The sequence below is a fragment of the Saccopteryx bilineata genome, chromosome 2, assembly GCF_036850765.1.
Source record: "Saccopteryx bilineata isolate mSacBil1 chromosome 2, mSacBil1_pri_phased_curated, whole genome shotgun sequence".
Lineage (NCBI taxonomy): Eukaryota > Metazoa > Chordata > Mammalia > Chiroptera > Emballonuridae > Saccopteryx > Saccopteryx bilineata.
In genome coordinates this window covers 62,226,267-62,247,657 of record NC_089491.1, presented here as the reverse complement: position 1 = coordinate 62,247,657, position 21,391 = coordinate 62,226,267, and the positions used below count along the sequence as shown (strand labels likewise).

The window sequence follows — 21,391 nt, the reverse complement described above, 5'->3', positions numbered from 1 at the left end:
TTTGAAGGTTTTGTTTTTGCTGGTGTCACTTTCTCTGGAAGAGCTTAATCCTTTTCTTCATAACCACCTCCTCATTTATGTCAGTGAGTTCACTACTGCACTGAGTTCCTCTGGATGTGTATCTAAAGTCTCCCCTTTACGGCCACTCTGCCTCCTTACATTTTTCTTCACATAAGTCCTTGCTAGGGCTGCCTTCCAAAACAGATGTCTCATGAGCAGTAAATGTTTGACGATCATCACAACCACCTGCCTTGACTAATCCTTGGAACCTGGGTGCTAATTTCACAGCACCACCGGCCTGCCCAGTCACCAACTCTTGTCGACTTCTGAAACGATGGAACCAGTCTTTACCGACAGTGAGGTTCCTCTCCGAGCTCCATGTAATGACCAGCTTCTCAGTGAGGCAACTAAGCACTTCAGCACTGTGGCCTGAACATTAGGCAAACTGATTAGAATTATTATTATTTTTTATTATAGTCATCAAGCCAAAGTAAGTGCTCAAATTCAACCATAAGTAGCTTTATGTTTCTCGTGCAATTCAAGCTAAAATACATTGATGCGATTTGAACTTGTTTTATATATTCAACAGACTTTGCCCATACAGTTTGTATTGTAGTTAAGTGCAGGACTCGTCCTATTTTCATTTCGATGTCGTCATTTTCAAATCTTCTAATCACATCCAATTTTGTTTCCTGTGTCATTACTCCTTGTTTCTTGGATGCACTGTCACCATTAGTGACCAGTTCCCTCCCTTGATTATTTCTTTTTGTAGGATGTGGTATGGGTTTGTCATTGGAAGACAAGGAGACATCACAACTGCACGCATGGCTGTGTGTGATGGACCAAAAAGCAAGCTCAGTGACTCATCACCATACACTGGGACACAAGTGATGTGACTGATCGCTGATCATGTGTGTTATTTACATAATGACCTGTGGACTGAACAGCCAGCAGCAAAGTTGGTACCTTATGCAATAACTTAGGGTATCATGGAGTTATGGGCTGAACTGTGTTCCCCCCAATTTATATGTTGAAGTTCTACCCTCCCCCCAATACCTTAGTGTGTGACCATTTGGAGTTAGGGTTTTTAAAGACGTAATTAGGCAAAATGAGGTAATTAAGGTGGGCCCTAATCCAATATGACTGGTGTCCTGACAGGTGGATATAAGGACACTGATACACACAGCGTCAAGACCTACCTCTTGAAGCCACAGGGAGAACACATCCATCTACAAGCCAAGGAGAGAGGCCCCAGAAGAAATCAACCCTCCCAACACCCTGAACTCAGATTTCCATCTTCCAGAAATGTAAGAAAATACATGTGCTGTTTAAGCTACCCAGCCTGTGGTATTTTATTATCACAGCCCTAAAAAACTCATAGAGTAACTGAAACTTGTTACTGGGGTGCTAGTGTTTTTTAACTAGATCAGAGTGGTGGAAGTTTGTACACGTGAGAATGGTGCACAGTGAGGCCTGCCTGCATGTATATAACAGTGAGGCAGCCTTTCTCATTGGGGCTGAGCAGCCATGTTTCTTTATCGGGCAACTCTCCCTGTCCTCATCTCACCTGGTGGGACTGGGAATGGTCCCTGCTCTCAGGGTGACCTATCTCTAGGCTCACGCAGGCCTGGCATGAGGGACTCTGTATAAACAGAAAATGAGAGTGATTGGCTGAATTAGTTCACTTTCCCTTAGGAATTTGAACTGCAAGTGTGAGAGAGATTACGTCAAGTTAGTGTGGGAGGTCCTGAGGTAGCACCTCGACCAGAGATGTTATGACTAGGAACCATGAATAACCAGAGGACACCTAGAGATACACGCAGAGGGAAGCTGGTCGTACGGAGGATATAATTCCATAGAGACAGACCCACCTGCGTTTGGTTCAGCTATACAGAAACACATGCAGATGTACACTTATACACACATGTACATGCAATCATACTATTAGTATCAAAGGAGTGTCTGGCTCCAGTAGAGTTGAGAAGTCAACTTGGAAATGTGCAATAACTTCAAATCTGGATTTGCTCACTTTATGTCTGTATGATTTTTTTAAGTATATGTAAGACTCTCTGTCAAGTATGATTGTCCTGCTTTTTATGATGCTAAGCCAACAAAGCTAAAAATCCAAAACACAACTCTGAGCTCCGGTTAGCTGAGAGCTATACATAGATTATAATCACCATCTGCTATGCAATAAACTTTAAATTGAAATCTCTAAAGTACAAAGAAACAAGAACAGAGGCAGATAAGACCAGGTTTCACTAATAAACACACTTAGCGCTATTCTGGCCTTGAATGGCTTCTGTAGCTTCTTGGTATTCTATGCCAGCAAGAGCAGTTTTGCAGGGAATCCCTGGCTGAAATCACCATGGGCAGAATGGGGTGGCAGAAGAGGAGACTCCAGGAGACGGGTCAGCTGAAACATGGCCAACGATTTAGAGGGGGCATACCTGACAGTCACTAAATCTCAAGGAACTTAAAAAGCCTTTTTCAATTGACCTCCACTTAAGACTCTGCCCCACAGTTTGGACCCTCTGCTCACTCCACTTGACTCATATACAACAGTCAGTTGTGCTCCCCAACATGTTTTTGGTTCAGTTAGGTGTTACACCAAATGAAATGCAATTGTAGGGATCTTATTTCTACAAGCTGTGAGTACCAAAGACTCCATTAAAAGTGAGTTGCTTTAAAAAAAAGAAAGAAAAAAAAAGAACAACATTTAAATTTGCCAAAGGCAATTATTATAATCTGGGCAGAGTCTGCACTCAGTATTAGATTGTTATTCAGGCGATGGACCTGTGAACTAGACGGGGGCGGCCTTTCACAGGGTATATGGAAATCCAATCTCGACAATGTACAATTAGGATGTCTCACAATTTTATCAATTATACATTGGAAACGCTGAAGTTAAAAAAAAAAAAGATTTTCACCCTAAAAACACTAAATCTGGAAATCCTAAATGATACACAATGGGTGTCACTTATGCAAGAAAGATTCAAGTATTCTAGTCAGAAGATTCAAAGAGACAACCTCAGCCTTATGTCAAGAATGTGGCGGATAAGCATTATGTACTCTTATTGATCAATGTCACCCCATTAAGTGTACTTTTCTAGAGAAAATTAAAAGAAAACAAAAGAACATGGCAAACATAAGCATTTTGATTTTCACTAAAATTTTCATCTCTATATAGTATCATTTTCTCACCTTCACTGATATTTTCACTGACCAACCTTCTACTGGTTCTGATTATTTTGCATAAAGAAGGCTTCTGTGGTTATTCCTTTTTGGTATGTGCAGGGGGCACAAGGAAAGTCCTATCTCCTTGCTTTTAACTTTTTGTCATGCAGTACTTTTCTCCCTGAAATAGGACTAAATAGCTCGATTCTGAATTTTTTCTCAATAGTTATGAGCTACATCCCATTGGTCAGACCTTAAGTACTTCTTTCATCAGGTTCTTGTCCTGCTCAAGTTCCTAAATTATCCTCAGTGTATCAGTCCCCAGCCTCCCTGTCTGCACTCTGCACATCTCCACAATCTGATTATACCCAGTCTGACTTGCCACATTTTCTGGCACGTGAAGATTCCCTAAATAGCAGGAGCAGGAATCCAGCACTTATAGCATCCCGCCATATTTATTCTCCCTTTATGATTCTGTTCATATATCTCACACTCATGCATGCGGTACGCGGCTTTGATGACCAACTCCCACTGCCCCGCTCAGAATCCTTCTCAGCTGTAACAACTTATTTAGTTGTGATTTTTTTTTTCCTTACTGAGAACATGCCTTGTTTTTCTCAATTCCCTTCTAGTACCTAGCACAATAGTAGGGGAAGAAAAGGCAGTATAAATACAATAGACTCAACTTTAAGACAGGGTTGTCTTAGAAAACTGTTTTTAAGTATATACCTATAGCATGTTAGGTGTCATACAGGTATATAGTTATATATAGGTAATATGATCAAGTGTACTTGTTCTAGGTATTTCTATGTTAATCGTCAAGTGCAAAATATTAGAAAGTCTAGCATCAAACTGTCTTTTCTCCACATTACCCTCTAGTGATTAGCCCAATTCTCCCCTTCCCTTTACTGTGAACCACAGAGTCACACAGACTAATAAGTCTACCTCCTGACCACACAGTAAAATACCTTTGCACCAGGACATGAATATTTTTTTTTCTTTCTTTTCTTCCTTTTTTGGTGAGAGGAGGGGTGATAGTGAGGCAGACTCCCACATGTGCCCCAGCCACGATCCACCCAGCAACCCTATCTGGAGCTGATGCTCAAGTACTAAGCTATTTTTAGTGCCTAAGGCTGACATGCTCAGACCAACTGAGCTACTATCCTCAGTGCCCACGGCCACGCTTGAACCAATAGAGACACTGGCTGAGGGACGGGAAGAAGGAGAAAGGGGAGCAGGAGGCAAGGAGTAGCAGACGGTCACTTCTCCTGTGTGTCTTGACAGGGAATCGAACCCAGGACATCCATATGCTGGGCCAACGCTCTATCCACTGAGCCACCAACCAGGGCCATGAATCTTTTTCAAAAGTTGCCCAAAGCTTCTGAATTCCCCTTTCTATTAGTCTTGCCTAAAACCTATTTAATTTCTTTCTCCTCTACTGCTCCTTACTTAATATCTACTTCCTAAACTGTGACAGTCCTGAGTTGTTTCCTTACCTTTTCCCCTACATTCCCCAAGCTTTTCTTTGGCCCTCAATTTTCATTCCTATAGGCTGTAAATATGCAGTCAAATAAACATGGCCAACCGACTTTGCCAAGTCGCAGCAGATATCACTAATCAATGGGATGCCCTGACCAGCGACTGGCGAGGTGTCTCGTGATGACCCTGAAGAACTTTCTGCTGGGGAACTCTAGAACAGCTCTCCTAGACTAGAGGTTTTCAGCCTTTTCATCTCATAGCACACATAAACTAATTATTAAAATTCTGTGGCACACCAAGAAATATATTTTTTGCCAATCTAACAAAAAAAAAGGTATGATTTTGATTCAGTCACATGGGACTGCTATTATTGTGTTTGCTGCTGTCATTTTTATATTTGACAATCTAAGGAAAAAGAGGTCAGTGCACCTGACTAAACAGTCAGGCACTGATTGTTTTAAAAATACCTGCAGGCACACCAATGTGTCTCTTGAGGCATTGTGTTTGAAAATCGCTGTCCTAAGGGATGTGAAACATACCTTGTAAAGGCCTCTAGGACCCCCACGCCTAGAGAGGGGGCTCCTTTGTGGACTTTCTGCTGTTAAGCAACCCCTACCTCTTGGTTGCAGGTACCTAGGAGGAGTCCAAGCCTCCATTCTGGACATAAAATCTTCCGTGCCCTAGGCAGTGGTCTGCAAACTCATTAGTCAACAGAGCCAAATAGCAACAGTGCGATGATTAAAATTTCTTTTGAGAGCCAAATTTTTTAAACTTAAACTGTATAGGTAGGTACATTCCTTATCAAGGTAGCGCCTGCACGTGGTATTTTGTGGAAGAGCCACACTCAAGGGGCCAAAGAGCCGCATGTGGCTCGTGAGCCAATTTGCCGACCAGGGCTAGAGCTTCAAAAATTTTTCCCCTTGGGGAAAACAGCTGTGTCAGGCTTGCTCCTCGTTTCCCAGCTGCAAGCACTTTGCACAGTTAGTGCATGTGCACGTGGCAGAAAGCCACGCGTGTCTCTGTGAAAAGCTATGAGTGCTTTCCCTCCGTGGCGATTCTCTCAGATTGCTCTCCAGACACTGTGAGGGACGTTTTTCCAGATCCCTTGCCCTCCACTACGAAAAGCAGTTTTTCTTTATTCCCTTGCCTGTCTCTGCGAGCCTCCAGTAAATGGGAATGGCCTGATGCTCTCCAGCTGCGCAGTTCCTCTACTGTCTGCCCGAATTCAGTGTGGACCAGCCTGGCCTTGGCCACTGGCATTACATCTCCCTAGCCTGGACTTCTCCTTGGAGTTACCAATCAGTGTTTCCAATATCCTACCAAATGTCTCAAATCAAATTCATCAATTTACTTCCAAACAACTATTTCTCTTCTGGGATCTTTTCATCTTACCTAAGAAGAGCATCATTTCCTACCCCACCCCCAGCGCCCCAATCATCCCAGCTAGAAACCTTTAAATCAGCTCCCCTTATTATACTGCAGCAGTCCTGTCCTCAGTCACCATGTAGTTTACCCCTGACATACATCAACGTCTAAAACAATGTTTCTTTATAAACATTGTAAACAAACTTTTCCCTTCTTTCTCCTTGCTCTGAGCAAGGTCTCCTCTTCTACAAAGTCAAATATAATGAACACCCCCCCCCAGAGGTTTTCCTCACCCTCTTCTAGGGCCCCTTTAATGTATCCTTTACAGCAGTGGTCCCCAACCCCCGGACCGTGGACCGGTACCGGTCTGTAGGCCATTTGGTACGCAGAGAAAGAATAACTTACATTATTTCTGTTTTATTTATATTTAAGTCTGCATGATGTTTTATTTTTAAAAAAATGACCAAATTCCCTCTGTTACATCCGTCTAAGACTCACTCTTGACGCTTGTCTCGTAAGTTCAACAATTATATTTAAAAATACCACAGTTTTTACGCTGGTCGCATAATTTTATTTTGTGCATTTATCCGTCCCACCCTAAAGGCCGGTCCGTGAAAATATTTTCTGACATTAAACCGGTCCATGGCCCAAAAAAGGTTGGGGACCACTGCTCTACAGTCTTTTGGAAGGACAGAATAAAGCCCATTTTCTTTGGTCACACACAGCCTCCGGAGTGTGGCCCCACTTAGTTTTTTTCTCCACTCCCATCCCTATCAACTCTGCAGACTCTCAACATACAGGGCCACAGTCCCTGAGTCACGTTTCCATGCCTCTGTGTGGCTCCCTCAGCCTGGAATTCTCCTCCTGGTTCCCCTTTCTTACTCAAATAATGTTCATCTTTTAAGAAATGTCTAAAATGCCATCCTTCACAATATTATGCTGAATCCCTTTTTCAGAATATTACAGGCACTTTTTAAAATTCAATGTTCACTTAATTCTGCTTTGTGTGAGTTTTGTTATGTCTTAAAATATGTTTGAATCTCCTATCAGTCTAAAATCTCTTTTGGAATGTTAAAAAAATGTCATTTTGATCAAAATAGCTTCAAAGGCATTTTAGATTGATGCCTTGCTTACCAGTGGGACTCAAAAATCTTGTTGAAATAAATCGAAGTCTTATTGTTTACTCCTCTGTTTCCTCCAAATGACAGGGCTTCCCAAGGAAGCATATTTTAAGGCCCGGCTAAAATGATTTCTGTTCAAGGGAGGTTTACACAATAATACAGTGAATTAAACTATGCCAGTAAGTGTGGCAAAATGAAGATTTTTGTTTTTCATTTGCCCTGCTCCATCCCACCTCTTTAAACTGCCTTTATTTTAACCACACAGACATACCTTGTTTTATTGCTCATTTACTAAGCGTCACAGGTATTGCGTTTTTTACAAATTGAAGGCAAGACACTCCACCAGCAAAAGTATGGCTTGCTTTACTGTGAGACTCACTTTAGTACAGTGGTTTGGAACTAAACCCACAGTATCTTTGAGGTATGCATGTAAATCTCTCTTGCTGTAGCTTTGAGAGTTAAGTGACTTAAATAAGCTACTCAACCTTACAGGCAGAAAGGATCATATACCGTGGAGGAGCAATGGAGATCAACACCCTTCTTTAGCTCCAAGGCAAAAGTGTCTGCAATTCCATGAACAAGGTAAGCAGGAGGACAGGACAGGGAGGGGCCCTGGCCTCCCTGAAAAGAAGGCAAACAAGAAGAGAGAAACACTGACCTGACCCCCTAGAGTCCTGCTGCTCAGCAGAGGGATTCCACAGAGGCGCTCCTGCAAGGAGCGGCGGGCTCGCAGCCTTCAAGAGTGCATCTTATATCTCACCTAGGAGGAGGCTGTTTTTGAAAACTCTAGCAGTAAGTCCTCCCAGGTTCATCAAGAGATGCACCAATTGTTGATCTCACCTGAGCTCTGAGCTCCTGCACCTTTTCAAGAAGCTGCCGGAATTCACAAGTCAGGAGGAGGTCGGCCAGGTGGGCTGAGGAGCTGTAAACTAGGATGTCATTTATTTGTCTTCTAGCAAACCTGCCACTGTCCTGCATGGATGTGCATTTTCAAAATATAAAAGGCAGTAAGGTCAACATTGAACATTCATTCAACAAATATACTTTCCATGAGCTAATACTAAATCCAAAACCATGCTCCATACCTAGGAGGACTAGTAATTTATCTGTGAAATGGGAGAAATACATATTCCGAGCCTCTAAGGGGATTAAAACCTGATTAGTGTTTACAGCACCCAGCTCAGCACTTGTGTGGTGGGGAGGAGAGGGCACATAGGAATTGAAAGGGTCTGATTTGTCTCAAAAGTCTTGAAAATTCTATAGGAATAAATTTGGATTAAGAATTCAATCTTGGCTCCTCTAAAACTAACATGCCATAAGTCAGTTATGTCTCAATTAAAAAAACCCTAATTCTGTCTTGGGCAGGGGGTGGGGGGCACAGGACAGCCTGATGTGAGCTAACTTCTGGTAGTGAAAAAGCACCAACTTTGTAACACAGAGAGGTGAAAAGCTACCTTAAATGAGAGAGAGAAAGAGCCTGTGAAACTTGAAATGGAGACATAAAAGCCTCGTTTACAGGAAGCAGCAAACAACTCTAATCCAGCGTGAGAAGGCATGCCCCCACATATCCTTTAATGGCCCTTAAAAAATAAGTCCGTCCTTTGGCGCCCAGTAAAACATTCGGTCTTAAGACCACATGGAAGGACATGAACATACCAACAACAGGCTGGGGCTTGATGGGCCTCATGAGTTGGGATTTAGTGAAACAGCTATGAAAGAGCTGAGCCTCGTCACAAGTTAAAAATAATTCTGAATGTAATGGCACCAAAATAACCACTGTCAGTGGCGATTTTACTTGGCTCCTTATTCAATCCGGATACACGAAGGTCAGTGAGATTACAGGTGATTCTATTTTCTTTCCCTCAGTCTGATTCCATATTTCTTGTTATGCTTCTATGATGGGGAAAATGTCCCCCCCAAAATTTTAAACTTCATGTAAAAAAAGATACTGAAGCTTTTCAGGTACTGATTATAAAAATGTGGGAAGATACAACGAATATAACGGCTGCTTTTGCATAAACAGCAAATTTGCATAAACAAAATAAGACAGTGGCAAATAAGACCCGTTACCCGGGGTATTCATTCTTCTGCAGAGCATTCATATCTGGGGTTCCCATGGAATGTTGATAGTGTAGTCTATTGGACTCCACAATATCCTTTCCCATGCCTTCCAATTCTCATGCCATTACTGTATTGATTTTTTTAAATTAAAGTGAATGTAAAGAGATTCAGTGTTGATAATTTGAGGGAGACTTTATGTCCAATGAACAAGATGCATCCATTTAGCAGCTACTCGGTGCAGTAGTGGACAAGGATAAAAAAATGAGGAGGTGGGTCATTTCCTCTTGATGATAAAGTATGAGAAAATTCTTGGTCTGTACAGAATTTCTGAAGCCCCCAGTTACCTGTGTGGGAAAAGGAGTCCCCTGGGGCAGGCTGGCGCTCATGTCACGGGCTCTACCCCGTTGGAGTCCTGTCCATCGGGCCCTGTGGGCACACAGGACGCATCTCAACTCTCCAAATGCTAGAACCAACCAGTTAGTCCTGAAAACCTTGATGAAGCCGAGGTTTTGAGGATATCACTTAAGATAATCTTTGGAAAATATTCTGTAAGGCCCAAGAGGAAGATTTTTTTGAAAAAAGCATCATCCATTAGGAATATGCTTTCTACAATTGACTATGCGCACAGTGAACTTAAATATATTTCAGAAGCAGTGGGAGAATAAGGATTGCGCTTTTCTGAGCACAGCTTCATGGTCCCTTCTGCAGTCTTTCTTGATTCGGACAGTTCAACATACTTAGAAAATAAGAAAGGAAGCTATCTGAGAGGTATATGACATCACGTTTAAAATGAACATTCTCTATTGGGAACTTTCTTGTACAAAGCTAGAAATGAAAACCCAATTAATTAATTTAGTACTTTTTTTCTCTTAATTTCAAGTTAGGTTAGATGTAGTAATCAGGGTTTTGCTGAAAAAGAAGGGGGTTCAAGCTAAATGAAAGCTATTGTAAACTCTGTGGGAATTTCTGGGGAAGAGCTGAAGTAAAGCAATGGCTGCACCTCTAATGCTGTTTAGAACTATCTTCACCAGCGTGTTCTGAAATCAGAACAGAGCCTTCAGATTCTTGAAACTCTTAAGAGCGCTTAAGTCAAAAGCGCCTATTTTGAATTCTCTTTTTAAATCTTTATATGAAGACACAGATCACTGGACTCTTGCAATGGGAAAGAACGCCAACTGTTGGGAAAACAGCTGTTAGGCTTGCTTGCTTGTACTCTGATTGGTGCATGAGCACATGGCAGCACCCTGTGTGTATTGTCTCTGTAAGGCTACGGGCGCTTGCCCTCAGGAAGGATGGTGGATTGTGTACTGCCCGCCCGCCTGCCACTGTGAGGTGCAATTTTATTGTTCATTCACCTGAGAAGCAGTTTTCCCTGCCTGTTTGCTCATCCGCCATTGTGAGACTCAATTAAATAGGAAATGTCCCAATGCTTTCTGGCCCTGCAGTTTTTCTACCATCGGCCCAAATCTGATGTGAACCTGCCTGGCCTTGGCCACTGGCATTACACCAACAATATCTACCCTTGACCCACATGGGTCCAGAAAACCCATAGGAGTCTACTGACCGCAACCAAATCTCCTCTCTCCTAGCCCTCATTTCTGGCTGGCACACTCACTTACTCACAAATATTTATTGAGTGCTTCCTGTGTGTGAGGTGCTACTCCAGTGTTGGCAAACAGCAGTGAACTAGACAAGCGAAGGCCCTGGCTTTCTCAGAGCTTAATTCCAGTGGAAGGAGACAATGAGATAACCTTTAGATGGTGGCAAAGGCCATGAAGAAAACTGGCAACGGCTATGTGACAGTTACTGGCTGGGCCTGCCTCTTTCAGCTAGGGTGGTCAGCAGGGATTTCTCTGGGGAGAAAACATTAGAACAAGTAGATAGCCATGTGACCACCTGAGAGCCCTCCTGGAAGTGCAAAGGACCAGAAAGAGAGTCCAATGTGGCAGCCACCCAGAAAGCAAGGGCTGAAAATGAGATTCAAGGGTCAGGCAGAGGACATGGCCCTGGTCATGTTCAAGTCTTCAGATTTAATTTCACCTGCTAAAGGAGACCACATCAACACTGGAGGGTGTTATGTGGGGAGCAGGGTGGGGTGTAGGGGTGGGAGTAGTGCAAAGAGGGTGGTCAGAGTTGGTATTTGCTTTGGAAACTAGAGTCTGACCTCTCGGGGTTGCCACCTGTTGTGAACACAGAGAAAAAGCTGCCCACCCAAAAGCCAGGAATCTGCAAATGTTCCATGCTCTAGCTCGTTATTTTGCCACCTAAAAACTGGAATCTCTTTTTCGTTTGTCAAAGGTCGTGCTGCTGTATTTCTCCTCACATGTGGTGCCAAGCAAGGTGGGTCGGGAAACCCCGGAACACAGGTGTGGCTGTTGCTAAAGCTTGGGTCTCCCAGAAGCAGCCAGGAGGCAAGGCCACTACCTCCCATGTCTGGAAGCTAAGCTGTGTGTCAAAGAGGTGGCGGCCTTTCCACACTCCAGAGTCTGGGTATAAGGGAGGGAAAATTGTAATTAATTCCCCCAGAGGCATGATGCTGAAACTCCAGCATAAAGTAGGAAACATCATGTTTAACTCTGATTTTCTCAACAGTTAAACGCCCTCCAACTTGGAGCGTCTCACAATCAGTTTTAATCTCTATTAATTCCCATCTGTGTACACTTGGAGACCTGCTCTTGACACGCTCTTCAGGTTGGCTAAGTGTGCAATATTACCTCTAATAGCATCTCTCAAATAGGGCTCTTGATTGCACTAATGAGGTGGTACCTTACCATTGCCACGATGGTAAGGAATAAAAACTTGACAATTAACACCATTTTTCCCAGTCCAAGCACAGTGTGTGGCTCAACGTATTGATGTTCGGTAAATGGGTGTGGAACTGAATTTGCTTTCAAACAGCTTCCATGAATGGACCCACTGATAAGAAAGCAGGGGATGACCATTACTAAAACCATAATGAGCCTACCAGGCGGTGGCGCAGTGGATAGAGCATCGGACCGGGACAAAGAGGACCCAGGTTCAAAGCCCTGAAGTCGCCGGCTTGAGCGCAAGCTCATCCAGCTTGAGCGTGGGGTTGCTGGCTTGAGCATGGGATCATAGACATGACCCCATGTTTGCTGGCTTGAGCCCAGACGTCGCTGGTTTGAGCAAGGGGTCACTCGCTCTGCTATAGCCTGCAGGTCAAGGGACATATGAGAAAGCAATCGATAAACATCTAAGGTGTGGCAACAAAGACTTTGATGCTTCTCATTTCTCTCCCTTCCTGCCTGTCTGTCTGTCCCTATCTGTCCCTCTCTCTGTCTCTCTCTCTGTTGTAAAAATAATAACAACAAAAAAACATAATGAAAAGTAGCAGCTACTTCATGGGGTTTTGGAGATTGTCTATAGATAGGTGGAAGGGACCATGCAAGTTCAAGATAGTGCAACTCAACACAGGAGAGTCAGAGAACTGTTCAAGATTACCGACTCAGCTGGGCTCGGACCTATGGGGACCAGGTCCCTGACTGCTGGCCCCAGTGGTCTGCAGCCTGGAGTGTGGAGGAGAGAACCAGAGCAGCAAGTTGAGAGCTGAGTGAGTAGTACAGGTCGGTGGGCTTGAGGTGAAAAAGCCCGTTGGCATGTCCAATAACATAGTCACCTAGTGAATACTTCCTCCTCCGCAGTTCCACTGAGTGAGGACAGAGGCCTCTTTATACACTTGTTACTCTTCTCCTGTCACTCCAAACCTTGCATTCAAGACACAAAGTGAAATGTTGTTTTTCTTCTTTTCCTATCACTTATTAAGTATTCTCTGAAGTCATTTAATATTTTTTCCTTAATAGCTAGTTTTTGGAGGACTCTTTCTTATATACCAGGTTCTATATTACATTTAAACTTCAGAAAACTCTATGAAGAACATATTACAAGGAAGCTAGGCAGCAGGGTCACATTGCTAAGTGGAGCTGGGCTCTCAACCTTGGCTCATCATGTTCCCAGGCTTATGCTCTTAGCCACCCTCCTACACTACCCAGACAGACAGGCAGCAAAGCCGCTGTGCTGACACCATCTAGGCATGGGCACAGTCATAGCAAAGTCATCCTCACCCTATCTCTACCTTCCTTAATTATATCTTACCCCACCGCCACCCCAGTGAGGTCTTCACAATGTATATCTATGTCAGAACATCACATTGTATACTTTCAATACATATACTTTTTATTTGTCAAAAAATAAATACAAATTTAAAAATGTATTTCATGTAGCTTTATTGATTTGAAAGAAAATACGGGACAAAACCAAAATCTTGATTCAGAAAAGCAAAGACAGTCTTAAAACTATCTATCTGTCTGCAGTAGTTTACTCCACGGAAAGATAACGTGAACTTACTTGGGCTGGTTTAGTATCTGTAAGCAAGTTCCAACTTCCCATGGTTACTTTTAATGCGTGAGTTAAATTTCAGAGCCAGACCCCAATTTCAAAGGATATAACTTGAGATATTTCCCCAAACAATTCACAATGATCACAGCTGCCTATTCAGTAACCTCGTTTCTGAAGGACCGAAGAACCTGGAATTTGGCAAAACCCAAATCTATTTACTAGGGCCTTAGCTCTCCCTTGTGTATAAAAACGGAAATGCAGCTTGCTAGAAATACTGCCCCCATACATCTGATGACCCGATTTTAAAGGCTAACAATGCCATTTGATAAAAGACCAAAAAAAAAAAACCAAAAAAAAACACACACACAAAAAAACACCAAACCCAACAGTTTTTAAATCTTATATTAATAGAAAAGATTATTTAAAGAGACAAAAGAGAAGCTTCAAACTAATCGGTATTATGCACATTATGCTTTAGATAAGAAATCTAAAACAAATCTTGCCAGTATAAAATAAATTCTCTATAAGAAAAGGGCATCTCATGGAGTAAGTGATGCTCTCAACAGTGATTCCAGCCAGGAGATGCCAGCCCTGGTCGCTGACTTCAGGCAGGATCAGATTTAATCCAGTTCAAACACAGGGAACACTGTCCCGTTTCAAAGATTTCCAGAGAGAAAGAAATCCTCTTTATATATTAAAGAAATATTATATTTTGTTACTTCTTCATTGTATATTTCAACAGAATTCCAAATATTTTGTTTAAAATCCCAATTTTTAAAACGTTGCGCATATTATTCCTACGTCTCTGTGACTGACTCTCCGTGCAGAGATTAGCATGGCTGGCTGTGGCAGAATGCCAGGGAGATCTTCTCCTGCATTTGCACCCTGGTGTTATGCAGCTTTTTTTTTTTTTAAAGATTTTATTTATTCATTTTAGAGAAGGGGGGAGAGAGAGGAGGGGGAGGAGCAGGAAGCATCAACTCCCATATGTGCCTTGACTGGGCAAGCCCAGGGTTTCAAACCGGTGACCTCAGCGTTCCAAGTCATCGCTTTATCCACTGCGCCACCACAAGTCAGGCATGTTATGCAGCTTTTAAAGGCATATACTATTGAGAAGTGTTGCTTATTATACCGCTATTATTACATGGTTTAAGAGCTTCTTACTTTGTTTTCTCCACACCGAGCTTCGGGAGAGGGGAAGCTCAAAAATCCTTAGTGGTCAGCAAACATGACCATGGGGACACCATCATGCACATAAACTGTGGGGCACTCAAGCACTTACTCTAGTGGCAAACTGGTAGAGGAATAAGGGGGTGTGTTCTATGCCAGCTTTCCTCCAGGTCCCTCTTGAAACCCGATGGTGTCTAAAACTAGCCCTTATCTACTCCCAGATTCAAAGACCTGGTGAAGGAAGTCTTATCACCATCATTTCCATACATAGCTTGGGACCCAACTGTAAGGGACACTGCAAAACTTCAGAGGTACCTTCCTTCATCAGCAGGAGCTTATACTGTATACCAAAGGAAGGCCCCTCAACTGCGGGCATAAGGACCACACAGGCACCAGGAACAAAGAGTTGTCCACATGCCAGTTTCCAGACAGAAGATCCACGGCAAACAAAAGCATACTCTGAGGAAGTTCACTCCCTCCATCAGGCTGGCAATTTAATATTATACAGAGCACATAATTCAGACTGTATTCCAATTATCTTCAAGTGCTGGAGGGCACGAATCACTCACTCAGCAATTAAATAAATTCTGGGATGTCACTAAATGTTTTAAGGAAGGGAAGGATTCTGAAGTTGGCAGAAGGACCAAAGGAACAGGAAGAACAGAAAACCTAGGCATTCCGGAATACGCCCTCAGCCTATATTTTGGCTTTGCAGTCACCCAAATTTTATGGAGCCCATTTCAATAATGATTACAATACTAGAAACATCACAGCACTCACAGGGTTAAAGTTAAACTGTAAAAACCTGACCCACCATCAGATGACTGCCAATTTAGGTTCATGAAATGCTCACTCTCACATATAAAGAAACAAAGATATTTTTTCTAAGAAATTATTGATATGAGTCAATTACTGTGTGTGCAGATACAACATACATATAATCATTAATAATTTAATCTTGTCATCACCTGGAACACCATGGGGAAGCTATAAAATGAAACCGAACATCGTATTTTAGAAACCACATTAATTTTCTCTTCCACACTTTCTAAAGAGCCCATTCCCTGTTCAGGGGAGCAATACACTGCCTTGAGAGGGATTAGGATAAAGATGGTATGCAAAGACAAAAAGACAAATGACACTACTGACTTCCACAACAGGATGTGCGAGCCCAATATCAGCAGCAGTTTGGATCAGGCTTTGCTGGCAGAGCAGAGAGGTGTTTCCTCAATTACAAAGGCTCTTCCATATCAGAGCTAAGCCTGTGGACAGTGATCCTCAGACCGCTTTAGAAGCCATGGTGCACAGCACTCTGCCTAGGCCATACGTGTGTGGGAAGATGCTATAGGACAGGAAGGCAGGGTAGAGAGCCTCCCTGGAGAGAAAAGGAAGAAAGAGAGGTAGGAAGTCAGGCCTGAGGGTATTGCTACCTGTTCTATAAAAGAATTTGTCAGGTCTTTACCTGACAACCCCCCACCCCCACCCCACAGTAGAGTCTCTGAAACCCTTGACCTTTCCTGAGTGATAGCTGTGTCTCTGTTATGCTAATGAGGTAACTCCAGGTGGGTCCCTACTCTGCTTCTACCTTTACCAGATGGCTTGGGAAGGAAGTGGGACAAGAGCCCCCAGAAGAAACAGTCCACAGTGAACAGGAATGGTGAACTGACTACCCCAAGCAGATGAAGTTAACCTGAAACTGTCTAACACCAAAGAAATTTTAGTTTCCTCAATGGGAACAGGAATCAAAAAAACAAACAAACTTAAAATCCTTTTTTTTTCCTCTCTTCTTTTTTCCTTTTACTGAGCTGTGTTGGAAATTGTGATCCTTCTCATTTAAAACAACTTTACAAATACAGAAAAAAATGTTAAAATCTTCCAACTAAACAGATTGTCTAAAGGACACTAGGAATTTTTAGCATACTATGATTATAAAATAAAACTCATTTGTGATGAAACCATAATAAAATTTTTAAAGAGTGGTCATTTCCTATCACTTAAATTTAACCTAAGTGTTTGGAGACAGAGACAGGGCTCACAGTCTGACCACAGTTCCCGGTCTTCCTTACAGCCAGTGTGGCCCCGGGACTGAGTTGCAGCTAATGGAACATGATGAGATCTAGCCCATTATAACTCTACACCCACCACTGCGTGCTGTCTTCCTCACTGGAATGCGGATGCCTATCCTGGCAGACGTGTGTCAGCCTGGATCCTTGAGTGGCCATGTGGAGGACAGCTGTCCCCACCAACCAGGAATGCTCACAGGACGTCCATGGGAGAAATAAAAATCTACTTACTTTTTTGAATAGGTCCATGAATAGGGTGTGTTTAGCTTAATCTGTTGCAGCAGTAAACATTTTACCCTAGGTTATACTCTTATATGTCAATCGCTATGATTTCAAATGGGCAGTCACTGAGCACTTACTGTTTGCACACAGAAGACCTAAGTTCTAACAAGATGCAGTTTATCAACCAATCAGGAAACCAGGCATGTTGGCAGCTACCAAGAAAACTAGGACACTGGATTTGAGTTGTGACAGGACATGCAGAGGAATATGAGAACGTAGTGGCAAGTGCTACAGTGTTCACTTGTGAAGGTGTCACATAGGTGGTGGCAAGTGAGCTGGGCCTTGGAGGGTGAGCAAAATTCAAAAGAAAGAATAGTGTTAGAAAGTTCATTCCAGACTGAACATGAGTCCTCAAACATGTTATCCAGTGGGCTGTGATGCTAAAGAGAAAAAAATATTGTCCTGTTCACCCCAGGGAATAGGGTCCGGGCCAGTGAGGAGCAGCTACAGGCAAAGAGAATTCCGTTCAAGCGGAGGAAGAACTACTCATCGAGGCTGACCACGGACTGGAAGGGCCATTCAGACAAGAAGGCCAAGTGTTTCCTTTAGGGATGGCCAGCCTCTTGGCATGGGCTCTGCAGACTATGTGATTTAAGCACAGGATGGATGGATGCTCCGTTCAGCTGCTTTCCAACTCTGGGAGTTTGGGTCTCTTCAATGCCTTTGCCAAGCAGGCTTTGTAAAACACTGCCAGGAAAAAGAAGAATTACTGTAGCCCTGTTACAGCATTTCTTACACGATGGTCCTTGCCAAACTCTCTCTCAAGGCTGTGTTGGCTGGGTGCACTCAACATGCTCAATCTTATGCCAGTCAAGAACATTTCTTCACATGCAGGCCCATGAGAACCCCTTAAATATAATATTATTATCAGAGAAGCTTCATAGACTGCTATTAAACAGGACTGCTACTGGTGAACAAGAAAACAAAACGACAGGAAGCATTTATTTTGAACACTTAGGCTGTGGGGCATTCTGCATTAGTTCCCAGTTAACAGCAAGTTACCAGCTCATACCAAAAATTGACATCCAGTTCTCACAAGCCAGTATCCCAAAAGAAATGATTACAATAAAGCTGTACTAAGAACAGCTTTGTCCTTCTGGGGTGACTCGGTATCTCACAATGCACCTTAGGTTTAGAATTAGGAACATCAATTTCACAGTGTAGTTTTGTAACAAACTAGTTTTCCATTTTTAGATGGGTACGCTATTGATAAAAGGAAGTCTCCTAGATACAGCAGAAAGAGAAATGCTATCGTAACATTACTGGTAAATTAGTAACTTTCCACTTCTAAAAGGTTATAATTTCATTTCACAAACATTCACTGAGCCTCTACTATAGGCTTAGCACTAGATTATACTAATCATTAATGACAGAAACTGAATGAAAAAGAGAGAGAAAAAAAAAGAGGTATTCTAAACCTGTAAACCTTTTAAGATTCATAACGTTAATTTTCTTGAGCATTTCCCAATGATTATTAAAATGAAATAAAATAAAACGTTCAGCTACATTCTTACCCACTAAACATCTGGAGATTATATATACATAAAGACTGATTCTAAAATGTTGGTCTAGATTCTTGTCCCATCTCCTGTAATAGTGCTCCAGGTACTTAATTTATTACTTAAATAAAAAAGGAGTAAAATTTCCTGAGCTCAGAAATGATTATTAAACAAACACAAATCTCTTCACCTTATAGAATAAGTCTTGCTTAGTTATACAGTTACAACCTCATAACAGGGAAACAAAAGAAATCCATAAAACCCTATTCTGCGGCCATAGGAGTATGTGGATATGACGGTAAAACAATCACACAGAAATGACCTTTCATAGCCACTGTTCAACCATCAACACAAGCAATGCTTTCTTAGTCTCTTTATTTTCAGAACACCACAGACTTCAATCTCTTCAAAATTCAGGTCACATCTCATTTGTCCTGAGTAAACCACATCTCAAGTGGTGCGAAGACCTGCCTGCAGGTGACATCCAGTCTCAAAAACTTTCTATCCCCTTTCTACCCATATACCTACTTACGACCTGGGTCCCAAAAGCATGTTCTACAAACCTTGGAAACTGTATTCCATTTTGATAAAATTAATAACTCACAACAAGAGCCTCTATTTTGTTTGGTTTTCACCCAACTGTTACTATTTCCAGCATGTATTACTGGCCCTGCCTGGAATGCTGTCCCAGATTGCCCAGTCTGTCTAGGTATTCAGTCTGTGCTCACTAAGGGAAGTGGGGCCAAACCTTCAAATAGAAGATTCACACTGCCCTTGACATTCACATATGCGGCTCCTAGGGTCTTTCTGATATTTCTGTATTCCCCACAGAACCTTCTGAGATTTCATTCCTTGGTCCGAATAAGAAATCAACATTTTCCAAAGTAGGAAAAAACCCCAAACCTAAGAAAAACATCTTAAAGCATCAGTGACTCGAGTTCCAGGCCGCAGTTTGTGTTTGTAATGGGCAGATCAGCTCAGACTGAAAGTGAACAGGCAAATACAACAGCACTCACTGATTCTGTTATTTCTAGCCAGCTGTGTGATCCTGCATAGTCACTTAAATCTCTCTGGGCCTCAACTGCTCTGTCTGTAAAACCAAGAGAGTACAAAGGCACCTTCTGGCTCTAATGACAATGTAGCTAGTAGAAAATGCCTGTCCTTGAACCACCTCTGCAGGCCTTGGAAAAGTAAAAATCCGATGAAAGACCATGAAATGAGGGGGACCAATTAAAAAGATCCCTAAGGCCCCCTTCCATTTTGATTCTAACTCCGAGAAAGTGAGGCATGACCAGGCAATCGGTCATAAAACATTAGCGGGTCTCATAACTCTAATAATCCTGTGCTTCCAAAAGCCAACTCTGCTCTAGCAAAAAAATTCATTATATTTTAAGGTCCCGCCCTGAAAGGTAGAATAATTCCCCGCAACAGCAGAATGACTTTATCTATGTTCAACAGCCATCTCCCCGTTTATTGGCAACTTGTGCCCTCCAAGAATTTCAGCTTTAGAATTTTGCCCTGACTTCTCCAAGTCAACAAGACACCCCACCTGTCCAGGAGAGTTAAGAAAGCCACACTCACCCGCAGCCACTGTTTCTCCGTCAGGGCATCGCTGTAGTCCACATCCCGGCGCTGGCGAGATCCCCTGCCAAATATTTTCTCCTCTTCTTCTTCACACGTAAGCCTTTCTACTTCTGCGTCATCTTTAATAATCCAGGAGGGTAGCTCATCTTCCTCCATTAGGCGCGGCTTGCGCTTTGGGTTCCGGGCATCCTCCCTCCGCCGGTCCATGTCCATTCGCTGGGGATGACAACATAGGTCTCACCAGTGGGGAAGGGGATTCTGGACAGTACAGACTCTACAGCACACAGCACTTTCCCAAGCTGCCTTCTGTGGCGGCAGGGTCTAGCCCATCGCTCAACAATGGCCAGGCAGAGAATCTGCAGAGTAAAATCACTTCCCTTCCTCTCTACCCACTGCTGAAATTTATGTATGCATTTAAAAAATAATCTTTAAAAATTCCTTGTTTTAGTCTTTCTGTGTGCAAAGCTTCCCTTTATATAACAGTGACAGAATTCAAACTGAGGATGTATTTTAAAAATATGAGCCTCGGCCCAGACAGCTCAGTTGCTTGGAGTATCATCCTAATGTTCCAGGATTGCAGGTTCGATCCCCGGTCAGGACACATATAGGAACAGATTGATGTTTCCATCTGTCTGTCTGTCCCTTCCTCTCTCTCTCTAAAATCAATCAATAAATATTTTTAAAAGAAAAAGAAAATATATGAGTCCTGGCGGTACAACTGATCGCTGCCATGGCATAAAAGTATTCTTCAAGCATATAAAATAAAGTTCAGTCTCTCCCCGTTTCCAGCTTCAGAAAAATACAAAAAAAAAAAATTAAAGTTCATTAAGAAAATTTCCTTTTTTACTCTTTACGGCTCATGCTTTTGACTAAACAACCAGGAAATAAAATCAGCAACTCAAGCATCACTAACAGGGTAGCCAGCACCCTCAGCTGGAGGCAGACATGTGGGCACATAAACAGTTTGAGTAGTTAGTCAGCCATGAATTTTCAGTACGCTATGGGCTCTGAGAGGAATGTCCCTCAATTCTTTAGCTCTTAAAAAGTTTAGCTCTTATGTAAATATTATACCACAGAGAGACGGACCTCAGAGGCAATCTCATCTCAACTGATCAAGTTACCAGTGAAATGGCTCCCTTGCGTATTCTTTCATAGCCTTCAAAATGCCTGTTTCCCCATGCCTGAGCACTTGTAAATAAACAAAGTGCCACATATACAGCTTTAACTTTTAACT

At 42.6% G+C, this 21,391-nt stretch overlaps 1 protein-coding gene across 10 annotated transcripts in view; it reads right to left on the bottom strand.

Moving 5' to 3' along the window:
* SMARCA2 (SWI/SNF related, matrix associated, actin dependent regulator of chromatin, subfamily a, member 2) overlaps window positions 1-21,391 on the bottom strand; it is a 176,330-nt gene that overhangs the window by 40,308 nt on the left and 114,631 nt on the right. For all 10 annotated transcript variants that reach the window (XM_066257155.1, XM_066257164.1, XM_066257157.1 and 7 more), the window contains one exon: window positions 20,155-20,373. In XM_066257155.1, the coding sequence (XP_066113252.1) occupies window positions 20,155-20,373 (219 nt within the window). The remainder of the gene's footprint in view (window positions 1-20,154; window positions 20,374-21,391) is intronic.